At 37.9% G+C, this 26,708-nt stretch overlaps 3 protein-coding genes across 6 annotated transcripts; all 3 read left to right on the top strand.

The window, feature by feature from the left end:
- Nucleotides 1-5,231: 5,231 nt before the first annotated feature.
- LOC113710866 (leucine-rich repeat receptor-like kinase protein HAR1) lies at nt 5,232-8,798 on the top strand. Its single transcript, XM_027233921.2, has 2 exons — nt 5,232-7,967; nt 8,119-8,798. The coding sequence occupies exons 1-2, from the start codon at nt 5,381-5,383 to the stop codon at nt 8,475-8,477; spliced, it is 2,946 nt and encodes a 981-aa protein (XP_027089722.1). The 5' UTR covers nt 5,232-5,380; the 3' UTR covers nt 8,478-8,798.
- A 328-nt stretch (nt 8,799-9,126) lies between these two features.
- LOC113711682 (kinesin-like protein KIN-6) lies at nt 9,127-17,324 on the top strand. Of its 2 annotated transcripts, none has more exons than XM_027234852.2 (19): nt 9,127-9,843; nt 9,950-10,155; nt 10,333-10,456; nt 10,580-10,674; nt 10,934-11,069; nt 11,772-11,837; nt 12,007-12,069; nt 12,198-12,248; nt 12,370-12,452; nt 12,533-12,647; nt 12,988-13,030; nt 13,117-13,313; nt 13,439-13,567; nt 13,650-13,715; nt 13,819-14,122; nt 14,558-14,715; nt 15,347-15,480; nt 15,612-15,690; nt 16,665-16,814. In XM_027234852.2, exons 1-19 carry the CDS (start codon nt 9,316-9,318, stop codon nt 16,680-16,682), a joined length of 2,595 nt encoding a protein of 864 aa, XP_027090653.1. In that variant the 5' UTR covers nt 9,127-9,315; the 3' UTR covers nt 16,683-16,814. The 2 variants fall into 2 exon arrangements, with proteins under 2 accessions (XP_027090653.1, XP_027090652.1); XM_027234851.2 differs by lacking the exon at nt 16,665-16,814 and adding an exon at nt 16,833-17,324 and having other exon boundaries at nt 9,128-9,843.
- A 3,072-nt stretch (nt 17,325-20,396) lies between these two features.
- On the top strand, nt 20,397-25,809 carry LOC113712305 (uncharacterized). 3 transcript variants are annotated; one of them, XM_072066925.1, is made up of 3 exons: nt 20,397-20,774; nt 21,452-21,603; nt 23,179-25,809. In XM_072066925.1, exon 3 carries the CDS (start codon nt 23,306-23,308, stop codon nt 25,481-25,483), a length of 2,178 nt encoding a protein of 725 aa, XP_071923026.1. In that variant the 5' UTR covers nt 20,397-20,774; nt 21,452-21,603; nt 23,179-23,305; the 3' UTR covers nt 25,484-25,809. The 3 variants fall into 3 exon arrangements, with proteins under 3 accessions (XP_071923026.1, XP_027091463.1, XP_071923028.1); XM_027235662.2 differs by having other exon boundaries at nt 21,519-21,603; XM_072066927.1 differs by lacking the exon at nt 21,452-21,603.
- Nucleotides 25,810-26,708: the final 899 nt, after the last annotated feature.

Genomic DNA, 26,708 nt, shown 5'->3' on the forward strand with positions numbered 1-26,708 from the left:
ATCATTGCATTATCAACATGATATCCAATTATCCTTTTAGCTTTTTCAATCGCATTTTTATGTCAAGTGTATTATTATATCACCCAAAAGTGTTATGATGATTTTTTTTTTTTTTTTTCCAAACGTTATCCTATTCAAACACACACACACACACACACACACACACACACACACACACATATATTATTTATATTTTTTTTATCTTACATGCATCATCATCGTAAATATGTTTTCTAATTATTATTTGCAATATTATATTTACTTGTATTGTAGTCATATATATATTTTTTAATCCCTTAATTTGTGTTTGAATTGCATTTTTTATGATTTTTCATGAAAAAATTATTGTAGTGATTTGATGTATATAAGGGAAAAAAATAATAAAAAAATATCATCACAAAAAATGACGTAATTTTTTGACGAAAAACAGCAATCCAAACAAGGCAATGATTTCTTTTCAAATAATCCAATATCAAAACGTGTTAGAATTTGTGTATGGATCCAGTTTTTATTCTCAAGTCCGCATTTGTGTACTTTCCTATACCCAAGCTGGTAGAAAAGTTTTTCATAGTAGTAGTATTTCGGAGTTTAATCTGACATAAAAGAATTTGATTTGTTAGGCAGAAAATAAAAACAAAGACAACAGTCACTAATCACTAGGCTATGGTGGGCTTGCAGGGCTTCCTTCAACAACATATTAGATTAGATTCTCAGGAAGATCCGACTGAGCTGGGATGTGACCCGTTACTTGAAGGTGCTAGCTACCCTGCCCTAGCTAGCCCTACCGCCCCCCTTTTAAACTGCAATCCAATCTGATTGGACTCGAGCAGCGATATTCTTCTTTCTTGTCCAACATCATTGCAAACTTCCAAGGCAGGCTGGCAGGCCCGGACTGGGATTAACATTGAACACCGGGCTCCGGCTCTGGGCCTCTGCCACCTGTCTTGTCTATCATCTATTCTCTCTATCAGATCAGATCAATCGTCTCAAGCTGGCCATGAGAGGTTCGCATATTGTAAATCGTTTAAACAAATATGATGATTAGAAGTTAACTTGCTATTAGATTTGCTATTAAAAGTAGAGAAATGAATTAAAAAGATCAAAATGAATTTTAATATTGAATTTACCTTGAATATTTAGTTAAGAGGCTAAAAATTTTTTTTTTACACCATTGTTATTAATGTTATATATAAAAATATAGTGTCAAGGTAAAAAATAAAAAAAAATTAGTGTTTGGATAGCACAAATATCTCAAATAAAATTTCGCTTGTATTATAAACACATTTTTCAACCCATCTTTTTATATTCCTAATTATCTTTTTATCTCACATACATCACATCACAAAATTGATACAGTAATTATTCCAACTAATATTTCAAATAATACTCTATCCAAACTGTAGAAGTATAAGATGAGACGAGGATGGAGAGAATGACGGGGAATGGCCTCTGCTGATGATGATAGCCTTGTTTGCATTGCGGTTTTTCGTTGGAAAATTATGCCCTTTTTTTTATCATATTTTTTTATTATTTTTTTTTCTCATATACATCAAATCGCTGCAATATTTTTTCATGAAAAATTATGAAAAATGCAATCCAAATACAATCAATTAATTTGACATAACCCCCAAATATAAAATCTCAGTCATCCAATTTGAGCGCATTCCATAATCTTTATTCCAAATCACTCTGCTATATCCTAATTTTGTTATTGCAAAATCCAAACACTGACAGGGTGGTAAGCTTTATGTGAGAATATGAATTTGTTCCCCTCAGCTAGTGGACTAATGTTGCAGAAAAATGGAATAAATTCTGCCTTTATCTTTCACAATTTCTACGGCTTCCAAATTCTCTTTAGCTATTGAGAAGCATTCTGACCCACTAATTACTCTCCATTATGGTAGCATAAAGTTGAAAATGCACTTTACTCGAACAGTTGAAATGCCGCAGTATCTCTTTGTTTATACATTTTTTCAGTCCACGCCCGAATGACAGTGGTCCAACATAATCCATCTTCTTTCTTATTAGGCTTAAAAACTCGTAAGCCGCTTTATGCCCACTCCGTCAACTTTGATAGGTAATTCGTATCGTGAGCTCTAAAAGTTAAAAAATGACAAGAATAAGGGCAATGAATCTTTTTTTGAGTATATATTTTTTTGGTCAATTGTCACCACCTATGTCTATTTTTATTCTAGTTTATTCTAAAAAAAATGACTCAACTGGATCAAAGAGAATTGACAGGATCTAAACTATTATTGAACCATACGAATACACTATGCATTTTATATGAAAAAGTATTGTAACACTTTTTTGATATGACGTACATGAGATAAAAAAATTATTAGAAAATGTGTTGATAATTTAAACAAATTAGTGTGTATAAATAAGGTGTAAATAAAGTGAATTAATTGGCAATCCAAACACACTTATATTAGTAACAATATGATAGGAGGCAAATTTGAACTCTTGACCTCTCATTCCACGAAAATATGCGATGAATAACTACTCTAAAGGTAGTTGACATTTTTTTAGTATACATTTTGTTATTCTAAATCATTTCATGATTGATTTAGCAAGATAAAATAGTCAGTAGAAAGATATGATTGAATGCCCAAATATGACAATATCAAACATGCATGATTCGTTTATTCACATAATAGTAGTATGCAAATGTTTGCATAAAGGATTATGGAAAAATTTTTGCAAATAATATGTAATATATATATATATATGGTATATGTGAAATAAAAAATAATTAAAATTTTTTTATAATAATTCGATTTTTTTTTTTGACAAATAATGGTCCATCCAAGCAACCTCCTATCCCTCGGCAGAAGGCTATCAGATGAGGTGAGTAAAGAAAATTTTGTGTAGTGTTTGATTTGATGGGGGAAGGAAATAGTACAAGCTTTTAGTAAGAAAATGGTGTCCTTCGGGCTATGAAACTAAGAAGACGGAGGAATGGGCCCCAAGGCGAGAGGTAGGAACTGAACTAGGAAACAAAGAGAGTAGACTTTTCAGTCGCAGCCAAAATAAAAATTGGAGTCAGAGTAAAGGGTCCGTGTCTGTTTGGGAAAAGACAGAGACAGTCTTTGATGGATCTGGATCTGGATTGGCCCTTGCTTGCACCCCAACTACGCTCCGAAATACCCATTTGGCTTTTCTCATCGTCCAACTTCAGTTCCCTCGTAAAAAGCACACTACTCTACGGACGCATTAACTCCCCATTGACCCACACCCGAAACCGACCGCTGCGACTGGATATTCCGATCGTCCACCATCGAAACCTCCGTAGGCGGCTGCATCACTGGTTCAACCGGCACCGTAACGACTGGGTGAGCCTTTGTCAGCGTCTGGACGGTTACGGTTGAAATTTCGCTATGGTGGCACAATTATTCGTACGAATTGATTGAAAAACACATTTAATCATAAATATAAATATAAAAATTCTTTTAATAAAAAAGATGGACTATCACTTAGTAATTTGCATTTATCGTAAATCACGTATGTATGTCACCTAGTCCCTCGGGGTTAGAGCACCTGGTCTCGGGGGTTCGAACCTATTTTTAACGCCCGAACGCTCCTGAGGGACGGGCGAGATACTTCAAGTGCAGGATAATTAGGCTCTGTTTGGATTGCCATTTTCTGTCAGAAAATTACGTCGTTTTCCGTGATCACATTTGCCTATTACCTTTTTTCCTCACATACATCAAATCGCTACAGTAATTTTTCCATGAAAAATGACGGAAAATGCAATCCAAACAGGGCATTAGTCTGATAAAATAAAAAAAAACGTGTGTATTCCTCTATGATGAGATTTGGTATGTGCCTGGATATATGCAACAAAGGATAAACTTCTGAATAAAAAAAAGTATATATATATATATATAATAATCATAAAAATTCTATCAATAGCTAACTATGCCTATCCCTCCCAACAATGAAAAATAATTATTCAGTCCCAACAAAAAAAAAAACCCAGTATATGAACCGAAATTCACCTAATGTTAATTTACACTAAGTCACGGTGAGTGTATTTGGATAGTAAGAATGCGTCAAAATCACAACTGTACCTACTCTAAACCTGCAATATTCCATATTCCCATCTTCCTAATTACGTTATGTCTTAGTGTTGTCCACGAGTTATTCTGGTGCAATTACAACAGGTACACTCCATGGTCGGCAGACTCCGTCAACAAAAGTAACGTTGATGAATCGCTACGCCGTCAACTGGAGTGGTGTCAACTTAGCAAGAATCCCAGAAGCAAATGGACTACTACCTGTACCTTTTTTTTTTTTTTTTTTAAAGAAGATAATTATTCTATAAACTATTCTATCTTTTACTGGCGAAGGACAAGAGAACTACTACTTGTACTTGCAAACCATGCATCATCTCATCAAACTCCCTCTCTCTCTCTCTCTCTCTCTCTCTCTCTCTCTCTCTCTCAATCCCATAAACCAAAATTGTAAAGGGTGGTTTGATTCGAATTTCATATTTATTAGTGTGTTTGGATAGAGTATTATTTAAAATAATTACTGTAGCACTTTTCGTAATGTGATGTATGTAAGATAAAAAGACAGTTGAAAATATAAAAAAATAAATTAAAAAATATGTTTATTATACAAGTGAAATATTATTATTTGGGATGATTCAACGATCCAAACACTCTGAGTAAAGAGTGGTCAATAATAATATGAATTTTGAATGAAACCCCATATAGTGTGTTTGTTAATGAGGAATGGGTTTTACAACATATTATTATTTTCCCTTTTCATTATTTCTTTTTTTCTCCATCTGTTAAGAAGCTTCAGAAATGGTGGCATTTCATTTTCGTAATTTTGCATTTAAGGAGACTAACATGACATTTTGTTTTCTTATTTTTTACATTTAAGAAGACTAAAGATGGATAATTCTCCGGTGACAAGTTGTTAATCATAAAATTCATAAAAAAAAGCCTATGATTCCCATTGATTGAAAAATCATGTATGGTTGAAAAAAAAAATGGTAAACATATCATACATGCATGTGTGGATATAATTGAACTTGAAATCCACAGCAGGTTGAGACTCATTTACCAAATACCCCCGAGCACGCATTTCTCTTAGTTTATTATTCAACAAATGATGAAATACACTACTATATTAAAATATATATATATATATATATATATATATATATATATATTGGACCCTTCGATTCTCCACTCACTAGCAGTAGTAGTAGTAGTAGAACAAGCAAAGCAGCAGCAGCAGTGCTTCTAGTCACTACCGTCTATTATTCCCTATTACTGCTTCTACTTATTTGAATCAAAAATAGCTAATTTCGCATCCCCATTCGTACAACCTTCTTTCTTTCTAGTGGAGCAATATCTACAGAAACATGCCAGAATTCACTACTTTCAAATACTCCTATCTTCTTCCTCACCTTTTCCTTCTACTTTCGACAGTTCATGTCGAAGCATTTTCTGACCATGAAGCACTGATGGATCTCAAAGCCTCCATGCTTGGACCCGGCGGCTCCGGACTTGATGACTGGTCATCGTCTTCGTCCGCCAACCATTGCTTATTCTCTGGAGTCACGTGCGATCAAAGTACTTCACGGGTGACCTCCCTTAACATCACCAACCTTCCTCTCTTGGGCAGCCTTCCGCCGGAGATAGGGCTGCTGGATAAGCTCGTCAACCTCACTCTCGTCTCCACTAAGCTCACCGGTCCCCTCCCCCCTGAACTCTCTAAATTAACCTCCTTGAGGTTTGTTAACATCTCTGCCAACAACTTCAATGGGGAATTACCCGGACAACTGGTCATGAAAATGACTCAGCTGGAAGCTTTCGACTGCTATAACAACGACTTCACCGGCTTTCTGCCCACTGCGTTCGTGAACCTGCCGAAACTCAGGACGCTGAAACTCGGAGGGAACTACTTCTACGGGGAAATCCCAGAAGCTTACTCCCAATTTCAGAATTTAGAGATTTTAGCATTACAGGGCAATGGACTCAGCGGCAGAATACCCTCCAGCTTGGCTCGCCTTCCCAAGCTCCAAAACCTCCTTCTCGGCTATTTCAACAGCTACGAAGGTGGCATTCCTCCAGAGTTCGGCTCATTGAGCTCCCTCCGCCTTCTCGACCTTGCCGGCTGTAATTTAACCGGCGAAATCCCGCCTTCCCTGGGGAAGTTAAAGCTGTTGCACACTTTGTTTTTGCAACAGAATAAACTCACCGGGCACTTGCCGCCACAGCTTTCCGGTTGCACCAGCCTGATGTCGTTGGACTTGTCATTTAACAACCTCACGGGAGAGATACCCACGGAATTCTCTTTGCTAAAGAATTTGACTTTGTTGGATGTATTTCATAACCAATTTCACGGCCCAATTCCTTCGTTCATTGGCGACCTGCCAAATCTCGAGGTGTTACAACTTTGGCAGAATAATTTCACCCTGGAATTGCCCAAAAATCTCGGGAGCAACGGGAGGCTGTTGATTCTGGATGTCACGTCGAATCATCTCACTGGGACAATCCCCAGAGACCTGTGCAAGGGAGGCAAGCTGTGGAGGTTGGTTTTAATGCAGAACTTCTTTTTGGGGCCGATTCCTGAAGAACTCGGGGAGTGCAAGTCCTTGATCACGTTCCGAGCAAAGAAGAATTATCTCAACGGAACGATTCCCGCGGGGATTTTCAACTTGCCTTTGTTGGACATGATTGAGCTCAGCGACAACCACCTCACGGGAGAACTTCCCATGCAAATTTCGGGCGCTGCACTGGCAAGTCTTACGCTTTCTAATAATTTGATCACTGGAAAAATCCCTCCCGCTCTGGGGAATTTGGCGGAGCTGCAGACGTTGAGCCTTGATATGAACGACTTATCAGGTGAAATTCCGGAGGAAATTTCTAAACTCAAGAAACTTTCTCTTTTGAATTTGCGTGGAAACGGACTATCAGGTGAGCTCCCGGCTTCCCTAGCTGACTACCCCAAATTAACTTGCCTTGATTTGAGCCAAAACCAATTGCATGGCGAAATTCCGAGAGATGTTTCCATGCTGAAGGACTTAAATGCGCTCAATTTGTCGAGAAATCAGTTAACTGGTGAAATCCCTGGTGAACTTGGGTTAATGAAAAGCTTGACGTTGCTAGACCTTTCCTTTAACAATTTCACCGGCACAAGACCTATGGACGGGCTGCTGAAGTTCATGGGCGACCGCCCGTTCGAAGGAAATCCTAATCTCTGCCCTCCCCTTGTTAAAATCTGTCCTTCCGCTTCAGGCTCTGCACACGGCTCCAACCGTACTCGTACGTCGACGCGTGTAATAGCAGCCATTGTTGCTGTGACCTTGGGGCTGTTGTTTGCCGTGACTTGGATGATGATTAGGAGGAGAAAGTACGAGAAATCAATGGCTTGGAAGGTGACTGCATTCCAGAGGCTGGACTTCAAAGCAGATGACGTTTTGGAATGCCTAAAAGAAGAGAACATCATCGGCAAAGGCGGTGCAGGGATCGTATACAGAGGCTCCATGCCTAACGGCGTGGATGTGGCGATTAAACGGCTAGTCGAGCACGGTACCAGTCGCAGTGACCATGGCTTCACAGCTGAAATTCAGACTTTGGGCAAAATCAGGCACAGGCACATTGTGAGGCTATTAGGATATGTGCGCAACAAGGAAGTTAACTTGCTGCTGTACGAGTACATGTCTAATGGGAGTCTTGGAGAAGTGTTGCATGGGACAAAGGGGGCTCATCTGCAATGGGAATCAAGGTACAGGATTGCGGTTGAGGCTGCTAAAGGATTGTGTTACTTGCATCATGATTGTTCGCCTTCCATAATTCACAGAGATGTCAAGTCCAATAATATTCTGCTGGATTCTGATTACGAGGCTCATGTGGCTGATTTTGGGCTTGCCAAATTCTTCCACAACAGCGGTGCCTCTGAATGCATGTCCTCAATTGCTGGTTCCTACGGCTATATTGCTCCAGGCAAGTAAACATTTTCTAAAACAGGAGTTACAGTACTGTATTTGCAGTTAGTAGTCTTCTACCATATCTGTAAATTTTAATCAAAGTTTCGGTATTTTCTTTTGTTGTTTGATGGTCAAATTTTATTTATTTATTTTTTAAAAAACAACAGAGTATGCATATACACTGAAAATCGACCAGAAAAGCGATGTGTATAGCTTTGGTGTGGTGCTGCTGGAGCTGATCACGGGTCGAAGACCTGTAGGGGAGTTCGGGGAGGGAGTGGACATTGTTAGGTGGGTGAGGAAGACGATGTCAGAACTATCCCAGCCGTCTGATGCCGCTGCAGTGCTTGCTATTGTGGACTTCAGGCTTACTGGGTATCCATTAACGAGCGTGATGAACTTGTTCAAGATTGCAATGATGTGTGTTGAGGATGAGAGCTGTGCCAGGCCAACTATGAGGGAAATTGTTCACATGCTTGGCAACAGACCTCCTCAGTCTGCTGCCCCTCCTCCTACCTTGCTTTGACGACGACGACGACGACGACGACTTCTTCATATGTTTGCATCGTGTACTTAGTTGGTCTTAAAATGCAGCTGCACGCAGCAGGGCTTCTGGATTTATTACTGTTCTTCGGAAATAAAAACTTGACTTGAAGGAATTCAAATGTTGTACTATCAAATGTTAAATAATTTGTTACCTTCTGGTTTTCTGGGTGGCTGTCAAACATTTGAGGAGTTCAGTTCCTCCGTTGCTTGCTCTCCAATTTTAGGTCCTCCTTCTGATTGTACATGGGATTGGCCGTTGCCTATTCGTAGCGTTAAATTGTTGATGCTCCAACTAGCTCAATCCTGTACTTGTGTGAAGCGTGTTACTCTCTTTTTCTCATTATTTTCTTTGCAACTTTTTCGGTTTTCATTTCTTGAATTGAGACAAAAAAGGCTGACAATCCAAGGAACTCCTCCTCGCATGTTTTCTTTTCGTCTGTTGAGGGGGAAAAAAGCAATAACGTGAATAAATTCGTTGTTCATGGAATTTCCTTATTTTTTTTCCACTTCTTTAAAACAAAATGCACTTTTGTGAGTATTTCCTCAAAGGCACAGAAGGGCAAAAAAAAAAAAAGAAAAAGAAAAGGAAGTGCTGTAGCAACATCAATAGCCCATTTTCGTTGGCGGAACATCTAATATTTGGGCCCAACGCGATTTTCCAGTTCAAAAGCCCTGGGCGTCCACAAAATATCACCGGGTAGAACCGAAACCTGCCCCATCTCCCACCCGGTTCTGTCGTTCAAATTGCCGTCCTTGTTTCCCACCCCCGATTTCTTGCCGCTAATTTTCACTTTTTTCAAATCAAACATTTGGCGGAGATGGAGAGTCCTTTTCCGTGTCCGAAGACCGTTACGGTCCGCCGGAACCCTCACCGGAAGGCCAGGCCGACGCCGTCTTCCACAGTTCCCCTTCCATTACCTCTATCCTCGCCGCCAATTCCCCCCCACATCCCTTCATTTCCCACTCCAGACATTCTTTCTGTTGAGCTGTCTGAAACTCAAAGACCTCGTGAAATCGACTCGTTTTCTTCATCTCAAAACCCTAAGAGAAAGCCTGAGTCGGAGAATTTGAAAGTATTTCTAAGAATTCGTCCCCTTACTGTTTCCCAAAATGCCCATAAACAGAACAAAAGGGGAGGCGAGGTCGTAAAAAATGCTTGGCCAAAAAATCCTAAAGCCAAACACTTGCCAAAAAATAAAGTGAAAAATAGCAATGAAATTTGCGTGACGGTCAATGATCCGCACTCTGTTACAATTTCACCCCCTAGTAGTTTGCAGGAAAGTAAGCGCATCAAGTCTGTGGTCTATGAAGGATTCTCTCACGTTTTCTCTGATGAATCATCTCAGGTTACTTCTATCTTTCTTTATCAGCTATAAGGTTCGTTCTGATCGAGTGGTTGTAATGCTTGAGAAAACTGTTGACTATTTGGACGAGTTTTCTTCGGTTTTGCAGGCTGAAGTGTATCAGAAGTTAGTGCATCCATTGGTTGAGGATTTTTTGAGGGGAAAGAGTGGAATGTTGGCCGCATTAGGTCCAACTGGCTCGGGAAAGACGCATACAGTTTTTGGGTGTATTAGAGAGCCTGGTATGGTACCTCTAGCCCTGCGTCGCATATTCTCAGAGGACAAAAGCAATGGGAATCAGGTTTCGCGGTGCCGGTACTTCTACACATTTCTTTATCCAAATCAGCGTACCCTTTATTAAAATTTCAATAACGTTTTAGTTGGAGTAGATGGATTGTTGTGCATGTTCTTGCAACATGAATGATAATGAATATTAGTATGCAGGAAATATGAAAGATTTTTGTCTCCTTTATTCACTATCAAATTATGCAGGACCTTCTATTTGTCGATGTTTGAAATCTGTTCCGAGAAAGGAAAATCAGAACGGATATTTGATTTACTGCAAGAAGAGGGTGAGATTTCCCTACAACAATCAGCAATCAAGGGCCTCAACGAGGTATGCTTTCTGATCTCCCTTTTCATCTGTGCTGCTGCAGTCACTGGTTTTTTGATTAGCCTGTCAGAATGTTACCAACATTTCAGACATAGTGATTTGGTTATTATCCTGTTTTTGGAACAGGTCACTATCAGACACGCTGAACAAGCTGAATCTTTAATTGCACATGGATTGCTAAGACGTGCTACGGCAGCAACTAATTCAAATAGTCAATCAAGGTTTGTGTTTGATCTACTGTAATGTTTTTATAGCTGATAAAAGTAGAATTTTGTGTTGTCTGTCAACTAAAGGCATTTTCAGGTTACGTGTATGCTTGTCTTTTGTTTTTTCATTTGTTTAAAGGCATTTTCAGGTTACCTGTATGCTTGTCTTTTGGTTTTCCCTACCCATGTTCACTGTTGCTCTTATGGCATTGTAGTATTAGTTACTTTGTTTAGTTTGAACCTCATCTTAAACTAAAACAGTACATTTGTCCAGTCGTTCACAATGCATTATCAACATTTGCTGCACCCCTAATAGTAATGATGGGGAGTTTGATGATGAACCAAAAAGCACTTCCTTGACAATTGTTGACCTTGCTGGAGCTGAAAGAGAAAAGAAGACAGGAAACCAGGTAGTCAAAACCATTACATAATTTGCAGATCAGTCAATTGCATTGGATGACAGGACTTCTTATTTCAGTGGCATCAGTACAAGGAGACTAATTAATTCATTATAAAAAATATTTCAAAAAGTTATAAAAATGTTTTACTTGTCTGGAATTTGGTTCTCAAAAGCTTATTACAAATTCGTTGTGTATGCATCTGTCAACCAAACTTTTAACTGTAATCTGCTTCCCTGGAGACTGTAAAATTTGTCTGGAATTTGGGTCTCGAATTCTTATTACAAATTTATTTTGTATGTATCTGCCAACTAAATTTTTAATTGTAATCAGCTTCCCTTGAGATTGTTGAAGCTTTAATATAGCAAGAGGGCTTCAAGCTTTGCTATCATGAATATTACAGATTGACTTGCAAGATTCATCATAAATAGTTTGTAAATATTCAGTTTACAGTTTCAGAAGGAAACATTAACCTATCATCATATCTTGGTTATAGAGGCATGGACTTACATTTTCAACATCATTGCTTATCGGTGGATAAGGAAATCTGACACTCAAGCTTTGAATGTGGCCCTATTACAGCCTGATGAGATCCTTCAACTTGAATGAATTTGTGTTGAGTTGTCACCTGTGTAACATAGGTTGAACTTTATTGATCTTTGGTGAACATTGTTTTCATACTACTGACTTTGTGCATGGTTGTATTGATGACAGGGGCTCAGAATGCTCGAGAGTAATTTTATCAATAACACATCCATGGTTTTTGGGCTTTGCTTAAGGGTATGTAAGCAGATATCATATAATTTTGAAAGAAAAGAAAGAAAAGTCTCACATTCTTAAAAGTTTCTCTCACTGGAGATTGAAGAATTATTTGTTGCTAGTTCCGTGATGTTCCTTTATTTTGTCTGTATCCATGTGCAATGATTTAAATTTAATCCTCAATTTTCAGTCATTATTGGAGCATCAGAAGAATCCCAAAAAGCCATTGCAAAAACACTTCCAGAACTCCTTGGTAATGCCTTCTTTTTCCTTGCTTACTTGTTTTTGTAAGTGCTCTGTTCTTCAGAAACATTCCCGAGTCTTGAAGTTACCTCTACTGATTAAATCATATCTTCACTCTGGCTATTTTTCTTGCCACAGTTAACCAGATACTTGAGAGAATATTTAGAAGGCAAGAAACGGATGGCATTGGTATGCAATTCTTTTATTTCCAACATCATGGGTCTCATGCTAAATGTTGAATATCTGGATCTTGCATATTATAAAGTTAAAAAATTCGACTCATTTGTATTTCTCGAGTGACAATTTTTAGGTACTAACCTTAAAACCTGGAGCAGAAGATTATCTTGAAACTTCAAATCTTTTAAAGCAGGCATCACCATATGCACAAATTAAGTAAGGAGTTTTCTTCTACCGAGGTGGGCTTCTGCTTCTAATTGGTTTTTAGCTTCTGAACATAATTTTTTACCTTGCAGGTTTATAGGCATTGAAGAACCTGCAAAAAACAAATCTACTAAGAGACCCACTCAAGTTTTGCATGGGGCAGAACATAGCAAGAGAATGAAGTTTAGTTCTGTGGAAGCTTCTTCGGTACATATTCTTATCCATACACTTTTCTGAATGGAAAGAGTGTTCAGTGGCCTGCTTTCTTTGTGATCTTTTCTTATTTTGCTTGTATTGGACATGGTAGTATTATATGATTCCTTCAGATATCCTAATTTGTGCTGATTGATTAATATGCTTGTGTCTACGCGAGCAATTGTGTTAATCCCTTTGCCGTTGTCTGAAATCTCTTGTCTACCTCTTTCATAATCGGATGCAATTGGTCACTAGTTTATAGTTCTACACATGACATCATAAACTTTTTCGGCAAAGTAAGTATGTGTTTACATGCATATGTTTTACTACTCTAGAATTTTTCTGTTTCCAGATCAGTAAAACAGCAGTCTTTGGAGATCAACCACGGATAGAAGGTTCATTATTTTCTCCTAAGCTTATTTAATTTTCCTTTTTAACATTCCCCTCACTAAGGAGTGCTTGTCTTGTGAAATATGTTTAGAAACAAAGGATGAGAATGGAAGCTTAACAGAGGTTTTAGTTGAGAGTGAAGAACCTGTTAGTTGCAAAGTGACGGAAGGAATATACATCAAACAGGACCGTATTGAATTGACAAAAAGGGAAAGAGAATATCAGATTATGGTGAATTTTGCTAAAGCTTTATGGGATGTCCTGAAACAATATAAGCAAAAGCTTGAGGTATTAGGGGTTTTTTTATGCTCGTTTATGTACTTTATCAGATGCAGTCCATCAGATCGGGAATAGTGTGCGATGTATTGCTTGACATATTCCATATTTCTAAACCAAAGCTTGTATACATGCAGATGGCTGAAAACGAAATCTGCTGTATAAGAGACAACTTAACTTGTGAAAAACGAAGATCTTCTGATCTAGAAAAAGAAGTTAGACATTTGAGACTGATATCTTCTTTTCCTGAAGTACCTTCAGCTGGGGTACTGAAGATAAGAAAACTTCTTTCTTTTGCCCTGATTTTTTAATGCTCAATCTCCTAATATAATGTGGTTTAATAACCAGGTCAGTAGCTCCTGTTTGGTTGGTTTATGTACTGGAACTGATTCTTCTCAAGATCAGAATTATCAGGTACTACGTCAATTAAAACTGGCAGATCAGGATTTTCTTTTTCATCTGTTTTGTTTTCCTGTTTTCCTTTCCCCTATAACTTGACCTTTGAACCATCTTGTAGCACAATGATCAGAAAGATGAGAAGTTACGCACACATATTAGTATTGCTGAAAGTTCACAGGATTTAAAAGATCTGGAAGCAGTAGATATGCATTCGGAGGATGAAGCAACTTCTGTTTGCATTGCTTCGCAGGATTGTGTTAAAGAGAGATGTGAAGAAGCTGCTGAAACTGCTGGTCTGGGTCAACATTTTCAACGTTTGAAGTATGATGAGGAAGATCATTCTAGTGTCAACAATATTAGGACTCTTATGGATGTGAATAATGTCCAGAGAGATGATAAAACGACAGAGACTGAAGGAACAGGTTTGATGAACAACTTATAGCACTATCATCTGTGCTTCCCTGGCATCCTTATGCTTCTACATTTAATTATGGAACAAAAATACTACTGCCATTTTTCAAATTTATTTATTTTTTTCTGCTTAAGCATTATCACTGTGACAGTGAATGAAATTAACTTCATAACAAAGTCCATACGCAGAATAGTCTCCTAGAAATTTAGTTAACTGTTGACAGTGTCACATTCATGTTATGCTGTAATCGCTCAACATGTAAAACTTTCACATCCTTAAACATATGAAATTACTTACCTACGTTGAAATTTTCTGATATTAGCCTATTGCCTTTTGGTAGGGCTCCTTTTGGTGCTTCCTTGGCATTTTAAGTTCAAGATTATCACCTGGCACTGATAGTCATTGTTTAGTATCTCCAGTTATTAATTGGGAGATTCTCTTGCAGATGATTCAGAATATGGTAGTAGCTGTTTGCAGTTGTTTGTGAAAAACAAAGAAACTTGTGTTTGCTCAGTGGAGGAACCTGCAATTTCTGCTTCACCTGTAATAACAAGTTGTGACAACTCTTCTGCAGTTGAGATGGACCCATTGCCACACGAGGAGGTGACTTTTTCTTTGTTTTTGGGTTCTTTTTCTTTTTAGTATTCAGTGATATCACTAAATTAAAATTGTGCATCTATGTATCTGCTCAAATGGCTCTTTGCTGCAGTTGGATGCTGAATCACTCTAAATATTATTTAGAAAATTATGAGTGAACTACAGTTTAGATATTAATACTCTTGGACCTCTGACCTGTAGCAGACATTTCTTTCCCTCCGCTTACCAATATGTGAATGGATCGGGAGCGGGGCAGGATATTAACCGTCCCTGAACAGTGTAACATTTTTTGAATATTTTGTAACTTTATATAAATTTCTTGTACATTCTTAAAACAGGCGTGATATTTTGTTACTGTTCATATGGGTTAAGGTCTCTGAATTACATTTGTGCATTGGAAGAAATTGTTTTACTGGCAATAATCAATGCTACTGATAGATACATATAAATTCTATATAAAAGTACTGTTGTAGATTTCAAAAAATAATAATAATAATGAAGATCATTATAATTTGGTGAAAGAAACATTTGGATTTTTGCCTTTTAGATTAAGCTTGTGTTTTGAACTCTTTAAGAGTTACTTACAGGAAATGTGCAATCAGCAACTAAAGGTAAATAATTTTCATGTCTGCTGTAGAAAAAGCTGCATCCATCAGCAACTGTAATGCCTAGGGAAAATGCATCTTTGGTGGAAGACACTCGGGACTGCACTGCTCTGGACACTTGTTCACTTGATATTTCCAGTTCCAGAAAAACAGAGAAGCCGAAAAGGTCTATTGGTGTAGATCCTTGTAACAATGTTTTATTTGCTATCACTTGTTGAATTGTTTTGTTTTTTTGCATTAGTAGCTTTAGTTTAAATGATTCATTTGCTTCCTTTCTCTTGCACTGTGTACTTTCAGGAGACTTCTACCAGCCTCGTCCACTTTATTGAAGGATATTGGTAGTGTTGCAGTAGAGGACGACATTGACAAGTCAAAGGTAATGCCAGATTTTACTTGATACAAGCTGACGATGTTTGTTGCTATAACCTGATTCTGATACGACAGCACTCGGGAGAAAATATACAGGATAACAAGTTAAAATGCCAAGTTACTGAGAAAACGTACAACATGAGCGCTGACCCCCAGTATTAAAGAGAGTTCCTTGATTTATGATTCTGCATATGAACATATAGAAATATTTTTTTTCCACACTCAGCCTCTATTGGAAAAAAAAAGTGTGGTTTTATTTTTGGGTTAATCACAATTAATCTCCTTAAAGTATACCTCATTTTTCATTTTACCCACTAATCATTTTTTTGTCTCACTTTATCCCCTATTAGATAAAATTATTCCTCTATCATTCTAAACTCTTATTTTTTTTTTATTTTTTTCTTTCTCCTTTTGTGGTCCTTTTTTTTTTTTTGGCTCTTTCTTCTTTCTTTAATTCTTTCTCTTTCTCATAAAAAATTTTCATCTTAATGATTAAAATTAAAAAAGAAAAATTGCAGAGACTTATATTCTTCTTAAATGATTACAAAATATTCAAATCACTTTTCTAAAATACAATTTTTTTGGTCTTTTAATTCTTTTAATTTTGATTTTTTCTTTTTTCTTTCTAATTTCTCATTTTATTTTCAAAAAAATATCATAAAATAAAATTTAATAATCATCAATTAAAAATTGTGACACATGGTATCATGCAAAAAATCAAAATTAATTTTTGATGTCTTTTAAAGTTTAAACTTTCACCAAAAAATGTAATTACAAATTCAAGATAAAAATTTTCATTGAGATGAATGAGAAGGATAAAAGAGAGAATAAGGAAGAAAGAGAAAAAAAAATAAAAGAGAGGAAAAAAGATAAATGAAAAATTAAAATAATAGAAGGGTAATTTTGTTCTATAAGGAGTTAAGTGAACAAAATTAAATGTTAGGGGATAAAGTAATTGCGATTAACCCTTTATTTTTTCAGAAACTGGGAAGGGAATAACCTTGATGAGAATGGTGTCTAAGCTGTGTTTATGGGAGTAGGATGTAATCTTTCTCCTTGAAGGCAGGATACAAGTGAAGTATAGAAGCTTTATGCGGTAATCCGAGAGGGAGAAAACTTTACCAGGTTCAAATGACTATTATTGTGCAGGGAGGTAGGGGGGAGAAAAAAGTGCCTCTGGACACGAGGAATAAATCAAAGGGCAGCACATCTCTTCTTCGTTTGCTCAGGAACGATCTGCGTCTCTAACTGCACATGGCTTTTGTGAATTCTTTTTGCTGTGCAGCGGGATGAGTATGTCGCTTCAACGGACTTACAAGCTGAAGAGATTCCGTTTTCCACTTAATATATCACTATAGTTTCAGAAATCAAGTCATCATCTAGCAGCTTTAAGATTGTTTTTCATTTTTCTACCCACTACTACTCGACCAAGGCGCTTGATGTAAAGCTCGTTGGAGTATTGGGCCGATACTAGGGGCAGTAGCATCCGTAGGCATCGGTCCGTATAGAGTATTGGGCCGGTATTGAGGGGCAGTCTCATCCGTAGGGATTCAAGTTTGGTTTTTGTATGAGGTAAGTGGCGTGGCAAAGGATCTCACCTCCACGCAAAGGAATGTACTATTGCACGCTCTTTGGATTTTATGCTTTTTTTTTTTTTTATAGTAATAATTTACAATATATAGGAGGGAATTGGCAAGGTTTGCAAGGAGATGTATTCAATGAGAATTAATTACAAAAATAATGGAGCATAAAAGAATTGAGGAGGACACAGGGCAGGCGATTGGTTTATCCAATTGAAGCCCATCAAGGAGTTTTGAACCTTCAAAACTTCTTGCTCCCAGAGCATTTATGACCAAATTAAAGTTCTCTGAGCATAACTAATAAGCAATCAATAAGAACACGAGTATGTGCGTGAGATTTGGTTTGTTTAATTTTAGTCAGATAATATTTGGTTCTTTTAATTTGCAGTAATTTAGATGAGATTTTGGTTTATTTGGATATTATTCCGATTAAGCTCCATAATAAGTGCTCCTAACGTGGTGATTGATGCTCCATGATTATGAATTATTTTTAAATGACTGTCTGCCTTATTTTGATGAATTTTTTAATATCCATTATCAAAGATATGAAACTAATTCTTTTTAAAAATGATACTGATAAATTTACTCAAAATCTTAATAGTAATAATGTTTTTCTATTAATTGCACGCTCATGAGCCCTGGAGTGGAGGATGGCTGATCCTGCTACTAACTATTGAGTGTGTTTGGACAGCCAATTATTTGGCCAAATATATTTGCTGACATCACCATTACAATTTTCAATACACCTTTTTATCTTCCCAATTACCTTTTTATCTCACATACATCACATCACAAAAAGTGTTACAGTAAAAATATTTCAAATAACTTACAATCCAAACACACTCATTATTATTTGTAGAACAGAATCTCTCCAATTGTTATTAGTACTTGTGGCAGCAGTACGAGAAACAAAGCCGAGCTCTTCGCGATTTACTAGCGTATTAGTAGGAAGAAATAAACACGTGTTAGGCCACGTGACAAAGCTGTGGAGACAATAATGACTCGAAGACAGTGACGAGGATAAGCTCCTCTCCTTTTCAGGGGAGAAGGCTCCACCTCACCTGCTTGGAATGGACCTTCTCCTCCCATCTTTCAAGTTTACTTACCATCAAAAGAAAAAGCAGGAAAAACAAAGGAAGGCCCTTTCAGCAAAAAGCCCCACACCTCAGTCCCTCCCTTCTTTTGATTTTGACACCTCTTTGGACTGTGCCTCAACTTCAACCCCTTCAACTCCTGCGCTTAGCTGTCTCCTCTTTTGCTCTTACTGATCATTGCTCTGCCAATTCAGCCACCTGTGGTCCCCCCATCCCCGGCATTGGGGCCTAGGAATACACAGCTACGCTAACAATTAATTACACCTTGCAATTGATGATGGTCTGCTTAAGAGTAGAGAGTTTACGCGAATTTGGCTTTGATTCATATTATTATTATTGATAAATTCTTAAAGAATTTTTAATTCTACGTGATAAAATTTGTTGCTCTGTTCGCACCTTAATAATTAGTAGTGTATTTGGATTGTAAATTGTTACATATTAATGACACGTATTGACTTTTTAATATATTTTTTAATTATTTTTTTATTTCATAAAATTATCTCGAATAATTTACAATACAGGCACATTTTTGTACCCATATTCACAATGCCAATCATTTTTATCCAGTCGGTCGATCGACACGTACTATAATACATTATGGCGTAGTTGTTGATACTAAAAATTACATATACCATCCTTGATGTGTAAAAATTAATCAGCATGAACCAGGCAAAATTGTATGGCGCGCACGTGTCTTTAGGATAAATCCTGCGGGTGAAAAGGAAAATTACAAAAGTGCAAAAAAAAGCGTTCTCATTTACGTTTAGCTCATCAAAAACCTTTCCAACTTTGACTTGAAGCTTTTCCTTTGTGAATAATTACTCTTTTTCCATTTTGGTGATATCTGTTTATACTACTACTTGACCAACATTAAATTATTCAAATTTGGACCTTTTACCAAGCGAGCAAATGTCATGCACAAATTTTTTGATTTCTTAGCTCCAAGATTGAAAATGCAATATCTAAAAGGGTTCATTTCAAACAAAAATAGAGTACTTCATAACATCAAAGCCCATATTGCAAACATTAATTCTAAAAGTATTTGTACTTTCAGAGAAGATTGGTTGGGAGTAACTTTTGAGCTTCATAATCTATCTTTTCATATCTCCCGTAAGGGTATTATTTTGATCTTAAGGCATTCTTGGTGGACCTTTTCTTTTCTTTAAAAAAAAAAAAAAAGGACAAAGAACAAAATCTTCTGCGACCTTTTAACTAGAGCTGTTAAACGAACCGAGTTGTTCGTTAGCTCGGTTCGTTTCGGCTCGTTCGTGTTCGTGAAAGGCTCGTTCGAAATTTTAAACGAACCGAGTTCGAACGAATTTTTTTGTTCGATTAATAATCGAGCGAACACGAACATGTTCGCGAGTTTTAACGAACGTTCGCGAGCATGCTAAACGAACGTTCGCGAACACGAGTATGTTCGCGAGTTTTAACGAATGTTCGTGAACATAGACATAATTATCATTTGACAAATTTCAGGATTAATTTTATGGCTGGACTTTTATATTTGGAGGGCAAATTTCTTTGTTTTATTTGTTGTTTTTATGTTAATGTTAGTTATATAGTTAATGAATAATAGAATTTAGTCACTTAGTGCTTTAATTATTTTTAAGAATAATTAATAATTTGCATGGCATATTTAAAGCATAAAATAATTTGGATTCGAGCATTTCGAACATGTTCGCGAACGGCTCGTTTATGTTAAACTAGCCGAGCACGAACTCGAACTCGAACTCGAACACGAATTTTACTTAACGAACCGAACACGAACACAAGTTTGGAGTTCGAAAATTAACGAACGAACACGAACGTTGTTCGAACTGCTTAACGAACAGAGCTCAAACATGAGATACTCGGTTCGATTCGATTCGTTTACAGCTCTACTTTTAACTTCAATAAGAGCTGCCCCGACCCGGAATATCCCAATTACGCAAATTCCGCTTTATCTCCAAGGCACGTGCGGCACGTGGCAGCCCCCCAATTGTGAAATGTGAACCAGCCAGCAGGCCAGGATGAGAATATAGGAATGTATTTACTAAAAAAATTGGAAAATTCCGAATACCAAATTGGAAATCACAAATCTCTCTCTCTCTCTCTCTCTATATCCCTCTGCTCAACGAGAAACGTTTCATTTCCCCTCTCTCCCCAAAAGTCTTTTGCACGGAAAAATACCAAAAAAAAAAAAAATTACCGTAAAAAGAGAGAAAGAGAGAGATAGATAGAAAGAGAAAATTTCGCGTCTGAAAAGGGGAAGTTAACAAATTTTTGCTCATATATTTATAGAAACTCAACAAAGGAGAATAAAAATATTTTGAGGGAAAGAAAGGAAGTGGGTTCATCAAAAAAGCCTGAAAGACTCAACTTTGAACTCGGGAGCTGGAGTTTGGAGTTAGGGTTTTACTATATTTTGTTCAAAGGTAAGGATTTTCAATGTCTTTAAGCATCAATTATCAGAATTGATTAATTGTTTCCGTTAATCTGTTTTGTAATTTTCGTGTTTTGGCTAGGTTTGGAACTTAGAGTTTTTGAAGTTAGGGTTTTTCCATTTCTGAAAGAGGGTTAAAGATTTAATTTTGTTAACATTAAGTACTGTAATTGTTTCGTTTTTTTTTTTTGGGAATATATAGATATTTGTTTCCATGTTTGGGTTTGGCGTTTTTAATTCTATATATTGCTGCATTTATTACCTTTGGTTTCAGTAAATCTTGTACATCTATTTTCTTCCCGTATTGGTGTCTCAATTGGTTCATGTTTATGTTTACTTACATACATAGCCTAAAGATAACGTAATTGAGAATTTCATGTATGAGTTTTCAGTTCAAGGTTTCATTTCTTCTCTGTTCATCGAAAAGGTTGAACTTTCATGGCGGCTAGAAATTCAAATCAACACCTTTTTCTTCGTGGATTTTATAAAACCCTAGATCAGTTTTTCTTTGGCTGATTGTTTTTCGCTGAGAAAGAGGAGAAGACCCCCCGGGGGGGGGGAGACCTTGTAAGTTGGTGAAATGTGGTTCCCGTGGTTTTCAAAGAAAGTTTGTGATTGTGGGGGTGTTTTTCTGTGTTCTAATGTTTCTTTTCTGGATATTTTGTCCAGTTGTTTTGCTGATTCTTCCTACCAGTATAGACATAGCTGCCATTTGACCTTTTCCTCCCTGGAACAGATTGCTGGCATTTGGTGATTCGGATTGGGAAGAGTTTATTTTTATTATTGTTATCTCTATTTGATCTACCATCCTTTGGGAACTGGTAATTTCTTTCTACTCAATTCCCAATTACTAATTACCTCTTCTTCTTCTTCGTCTGCTTTAATGATTTCTATCTTTTTGTTATTCTTTTGTTCATATTTTATTAAGAGAGTTTGTAAAGGAACATTAATGATGTAAATTTAACTTATTTATATTATTATATGTGCTGTTAATTGATTCTCTTCTGTAGCTAATTTTGTCTGGATTGTTAATAACAATTCTTATGCAATCTGAAATTATAATCTAGCGATATCTCCAAGGACCTTTCCTGGAAATGTTCAATTGTTGTTAGCTTTTGGGTTTTGAATTGGAAAGGGATTAGTTGATCCAATTAGGCATTCAATAACTCCAGGACATTGAATTTTTGGTGTACTATATACTAAATCTTTCTCCAAAGAGAGTATTGATGACATATTCTATGTTTAGATATCCAACAAAATTGATACTGACTTCAATTTAATATTGGAATTACTCAGACTTCGAAGATTCATTCAGAAAATTATTTGCTAGTTAAAAAGATGCTCCTGGTTTTTCTTGTTTGCACCTTCAAATTACTTCCCTTAATTACTGGATTTATTGGCCCTGTTATGTGGCCAAAGTTCAAGACCAAATGGAAAAAGTGTTTTTAAACATCTGAGAGACTCTTCGTCTTTGTCCAAAATTTTTGCTTCCAAGAGAGTCCTAATTTAGAAGTCCTCTGGAAAATCACGTGATGCTGATTGCTTGATATTTGGGGATATTTTGTGCTGCCACTTTATTTAGCCTTCATTTTTTTTTATGTTTGAACCTTAGGTTCAATTTTTGGTTAAATAGGCCTCTTATTTGGCTTCTGTTGGTGTGTAATGTTGCAAGAGCAACAACTGAAAGCCATGCTTTGTGTGATTCTTTGGCTTCACCAGTAACTACCATGTATAACTTTCTAGCTAGATACCGGTGGATATCATGTTGTTAGCTGTCATGATTGTGTAGCATGGGGACTGCATTTTTTTTCAATGTTTAGACCTGTATCTTTTCCTATACTTTTTCTGGTTTAACTTGTGAAAAATTTTGACCACAAAGCTCGGAATATTTTTGTCCTGAATGAGATATTTAGTCTTAGGCATGGTCTTTGACAAGGTCAGAAATGGTTTTTTTTTTCAGAAGCATTACTATTCCATATTAATCTCAATTGATTCCTGATCTTTGATAGGGGCTGGTGTTTTTGGTATTACTACTTAAGGTCTTCTACAACAGGTTACCTTAATTTGGGTTTCTTCCCCCCATTTTACCCCTTCATTTTCTTTTTTGGCAGATGAGGTCTTCACTGAAGGCATGTACTCTTAGGCATGGTCTTTTACTAGAATCTGTACAATTTTTGTTTTTTGAAAAATTCCTAAATTAGAAACCTGTTTATTTGTCTCTTTAGTTTGGAAGAATGAGCCCTAGTTTAGGCATGTGTTTATTTGCCAAATATCTTTCCATTGACTTGGAAATGGCAATTTGATGTACTTTTCTGTTTCTCAATATTGAAGAATGAATTTGGAGTGCCAATAAGAGTTGCTCTTCTGTGTCTCAATTATGGTATTTTGTTTTGCAGGGGATCAGAGAAAGGGTTTGCTTGGCATTTCTTTGTTGCGTGGTTTGTCATTTCACCCAAGGATATCATGACATGGCTGGGATGTTTTTGAGTCCCAGAAGTTCTCTCATGTCAGATCTGTAATAAGATGGAGACCCATGCATGCTGTCCAGAAAGTAGCTCCCCAATACAAATTTGCAGTTCCACAGTAGTAAAACAAGATACTCCCATTGAGCAGATTAGTGGGTCTAGGTTAGAGTACACTAGTGATGCAGAGCAACATCAGAAAATTGGAAGTGCTCCTAAGAAATTGGACGTAGACAAAGACTCGGGGGTATCAGAAGATGCTGCAAATGCTGTGGGTGGTGCTTCAGAATCGGGATTACAGGGAAACACTGATACGGAAATCCAAGACCCTTGTAGGAAAACTTCCTCTCTCGGTGATGTTAGTGCAGTTAAGTCTGGGGGAAAAAGTGGGATTAATGATTGTACGGCTGCAAATGACCACAGAAGCACAGTAGTTCGTGGCAAATGTGGAACTGATGAGTGTGGAACATTTTTGTCTAGGATAGAAGGTGTTAGGGAGATTGACAGAGTTGAGGAGCACATTAGTGATGAAAGTGAGGATCATCCGGCTGAGTTTTCGGAATCTGGTAGAGATCCTAAAGTGGTTCCAAATAGATCTGACACTGATCTAGATTATGATAATTTCGATGCAATAGAAGTTGCTCGACTAGTTGCCATAGAGGTGAAGAGAGAAGTGGACTGCAGAGAAAATAGCGGCTCTTCTTCTGATAGAGTACCAGGAGGTGAAATTCAGCAGCCAGACAGCCCAGACTCTGCATGTGGGCCTCAAATACATGCCCAGGAAGACTCAGCTGGGGAGGTGCCAACTGCACCAGATCTGGCAGCTGAAGCTTCATCACTTAGGGAAGAAGAGCGAGCAACTAGTGCAGGAAGTCTGGATGCTGAACGAATAAATGGGGCGCCTGAAATGGAATGCTCTCAGGTCACCGATGTGGCTCAAGAATTACCAGCCAATCCTGAAAGAGGTCTTTGCAATTTTGACTTGAATCAGGAAGTTTGCTCAGATGATGTAGATCGCCCGGAAAATCCAAGCTCTATGCCTATTTCCATTGTTTCTGCTTCAAGGGCTGCAGCAGCTCCTGGAATGCCAGTTGCACCACTGCAGTTTGAGGGTGCTCTTGGATGGAAAGGATCTGCTGCCACAAGTGCTTTCCGCCCAGCATCACCTCGCCGAATTCCTGAAGCAGATAAGGCTCATTCAACTGGAGGAAGCAACAGTAGCTCAAAACAGCGTGATGGCTGTTTGGATATTGATCTGAATGCAGATGAAAGTTTATATGAAAAACCTACAGATCCTTTGTTGCAAAAACAGATTCCAGTGTCATCTGGGTTGCCTTCCGGGGAATCTTCTGTTGAAGCAAGTCCGAGACGATTAGAAAGGATTGAATTGGATCTCAACCGTGTGAGTGATGATGGTGTTGCTCCATCGGACTGGCGGACAGAGGGACTGGTCCTTCACCAGAGGAATGGCTATCAGAGCCAATCTCCTTCATCATCATCATCGTCTAGGCAACCTTCTCTGAGGAATATTGATCTGAATCTGAGCGATCAGCCATCTTCCATGAATGACTCTTCAGATCATCCCTTTCTAAGCAAGTTGTCTCAAAGTTTTAACGCACCTGGTGCCAAAAGATCTGATGACTCTGTGATATCCATCATGGGCATGCGGGTGGAGGTGAACCGAAAAGATCCTCAATCTCTGCCTTCACTGAATGGGAGGCGTCTAGAGCCTGCACTTGATGCCAATGTGGGAAGAACAGGGGGTCTTCTTGGACCTACTGTTCCATATACTCATTCTCCAGTATACGGTTACAGTGGGCCCACTGTGGCTTTCACCTCAGCAATGTATGGGCCTGGTGGCCCCATTCCCTACATGTTGGATTCTAGAGGAACGCCTATCCCTCAAGTTATGGGCTCGGCTCCAGCTCTTCCTCCTGTCTTTTCCCACCAGCCAATTTTACTGGGCATGACTGGCACCACACCTGCTTTAAATGGAGCTGGGCCTCCTCGGAATAGCTTTGACCTGAACTCCGGTCTGATACTTGAGGGAGGAAACAGAGACACTGGAGGCTTAAGACAATATTTGAGCCCAGGACAGCCCAGGTTGATGGATGACCCCTTCAATTCTACTAATTCACAAGCATCGACGAGTTCGGGTGCTGGTGTGAAACGCAAAGAACCAGATAGCGGGTGGGAGATTTACCCAAGTATCAGACACAATCCACCCCCATGGAAATAGTGCGAAGTTTCCGTTTCTTGGTATGAATGAACACGGGTAGTGGACTTACAGCCTAAGTTATCGAGATAGGAGGAATTTGTACAAACAGTTTAGGAGGTGGCGGCGGGTTTGACAGAATTGAATAAAGAGGGGGATAGCGGAGAGGTCATATGATTTATGAAATTTATGCCCAAAAGGTGATTAGGTTTTAGGCTTAATTGTTTCACAATGTCTAAAAGAATTTCTTGCTTTTTCTCTTGCATTCCATAGAAAGCCATTGTTGCTACAGAGAACTGTGTTAGTTGTAGCCCTGATCCTTAATATATACTATCAACGAAAGTTTTACAGGAGAGGGTACCAATCAGGCATTGTGCACTCTCACGATGCCAGCCAGCCATACATGTCTCTGGTGGACAACCTGGAATACAAACACAGAAATTCACATGGATGGTGGTCTTATCTGATACCCATGTTTCTCTTGACCGTTAGTTTTGTCATCAGTTTGACTGCTAACTAGGAAAGCCACCTGCTCTGCCTTAAAATTTGTCCGTGAGAGTCATCCGTCTGCCCCGAAAGTTCTGTCGGACCGATCATATTCTGCGACCGACCAGGTCTGTTTTGGTAACTCTCCCATCCATGAACTGGCCGCGTCAGGTTTGAACTCTTCGCAAGTCTAGTCTTTGAGGTTTTGAAGTTCTTCGCGAGTCTAGTCCGCGAGGGATTTGCACGTCGGTAATTCAGAATGCATTAGATGAGGGTAAAACAAATCCGTTTCATTCATTTCACTAGTTTAGTAAGGGCGTATCAAACGCTCTACGACGAGATGGGGAAAGCAGGGACGACGATTACAGTCGAATCGGAGCCATTTGTTTAGAGACTAAGCAACTGGTACGATCGTTATTCTTTCAAAAAAATTCTCGAAATAAGGTGCCGTCCTTTCACACTTCCTCCTTGCCTGCGTGACTAAAAACCAGTGAAAATTTTCATCAACTAAATGCAACATATGCATCGACTAGTAAAGCAGAAACAACATAATCAGAGGCACAGTTACTTCATGATTGTCTCCAACAAAAAAAAAAAATGAAGAAGAAGAAAAACTTTGTTTGCCAAGCTAATAAACGAGGAATTTTTTTTTTTTTTTACTTCGATTCCCAGGTGGCTTGAGTTTACAAAAAGTCGCCAAGGATGATATCATGAGTTTGCTACTGACTACCTGAATAATTAGTGGTAGGCGTAAAACACTGTT

This window comes from Coffea arabica, chromosome 10e (genome assembly GCF_036785885.1).
Source record: "Coffea arabica cultivar ET-39 chromosome 10e, Coffea Arabica ET-39 HiFi, whole genome shotgun sequence".
NCBI classification, from domain to species: Eukaryota; Viridiplantae; Streptophyta; class Magnoliopsida; order Gentianales; family Rubiaceae; genus Coffea; species Coffea arabica.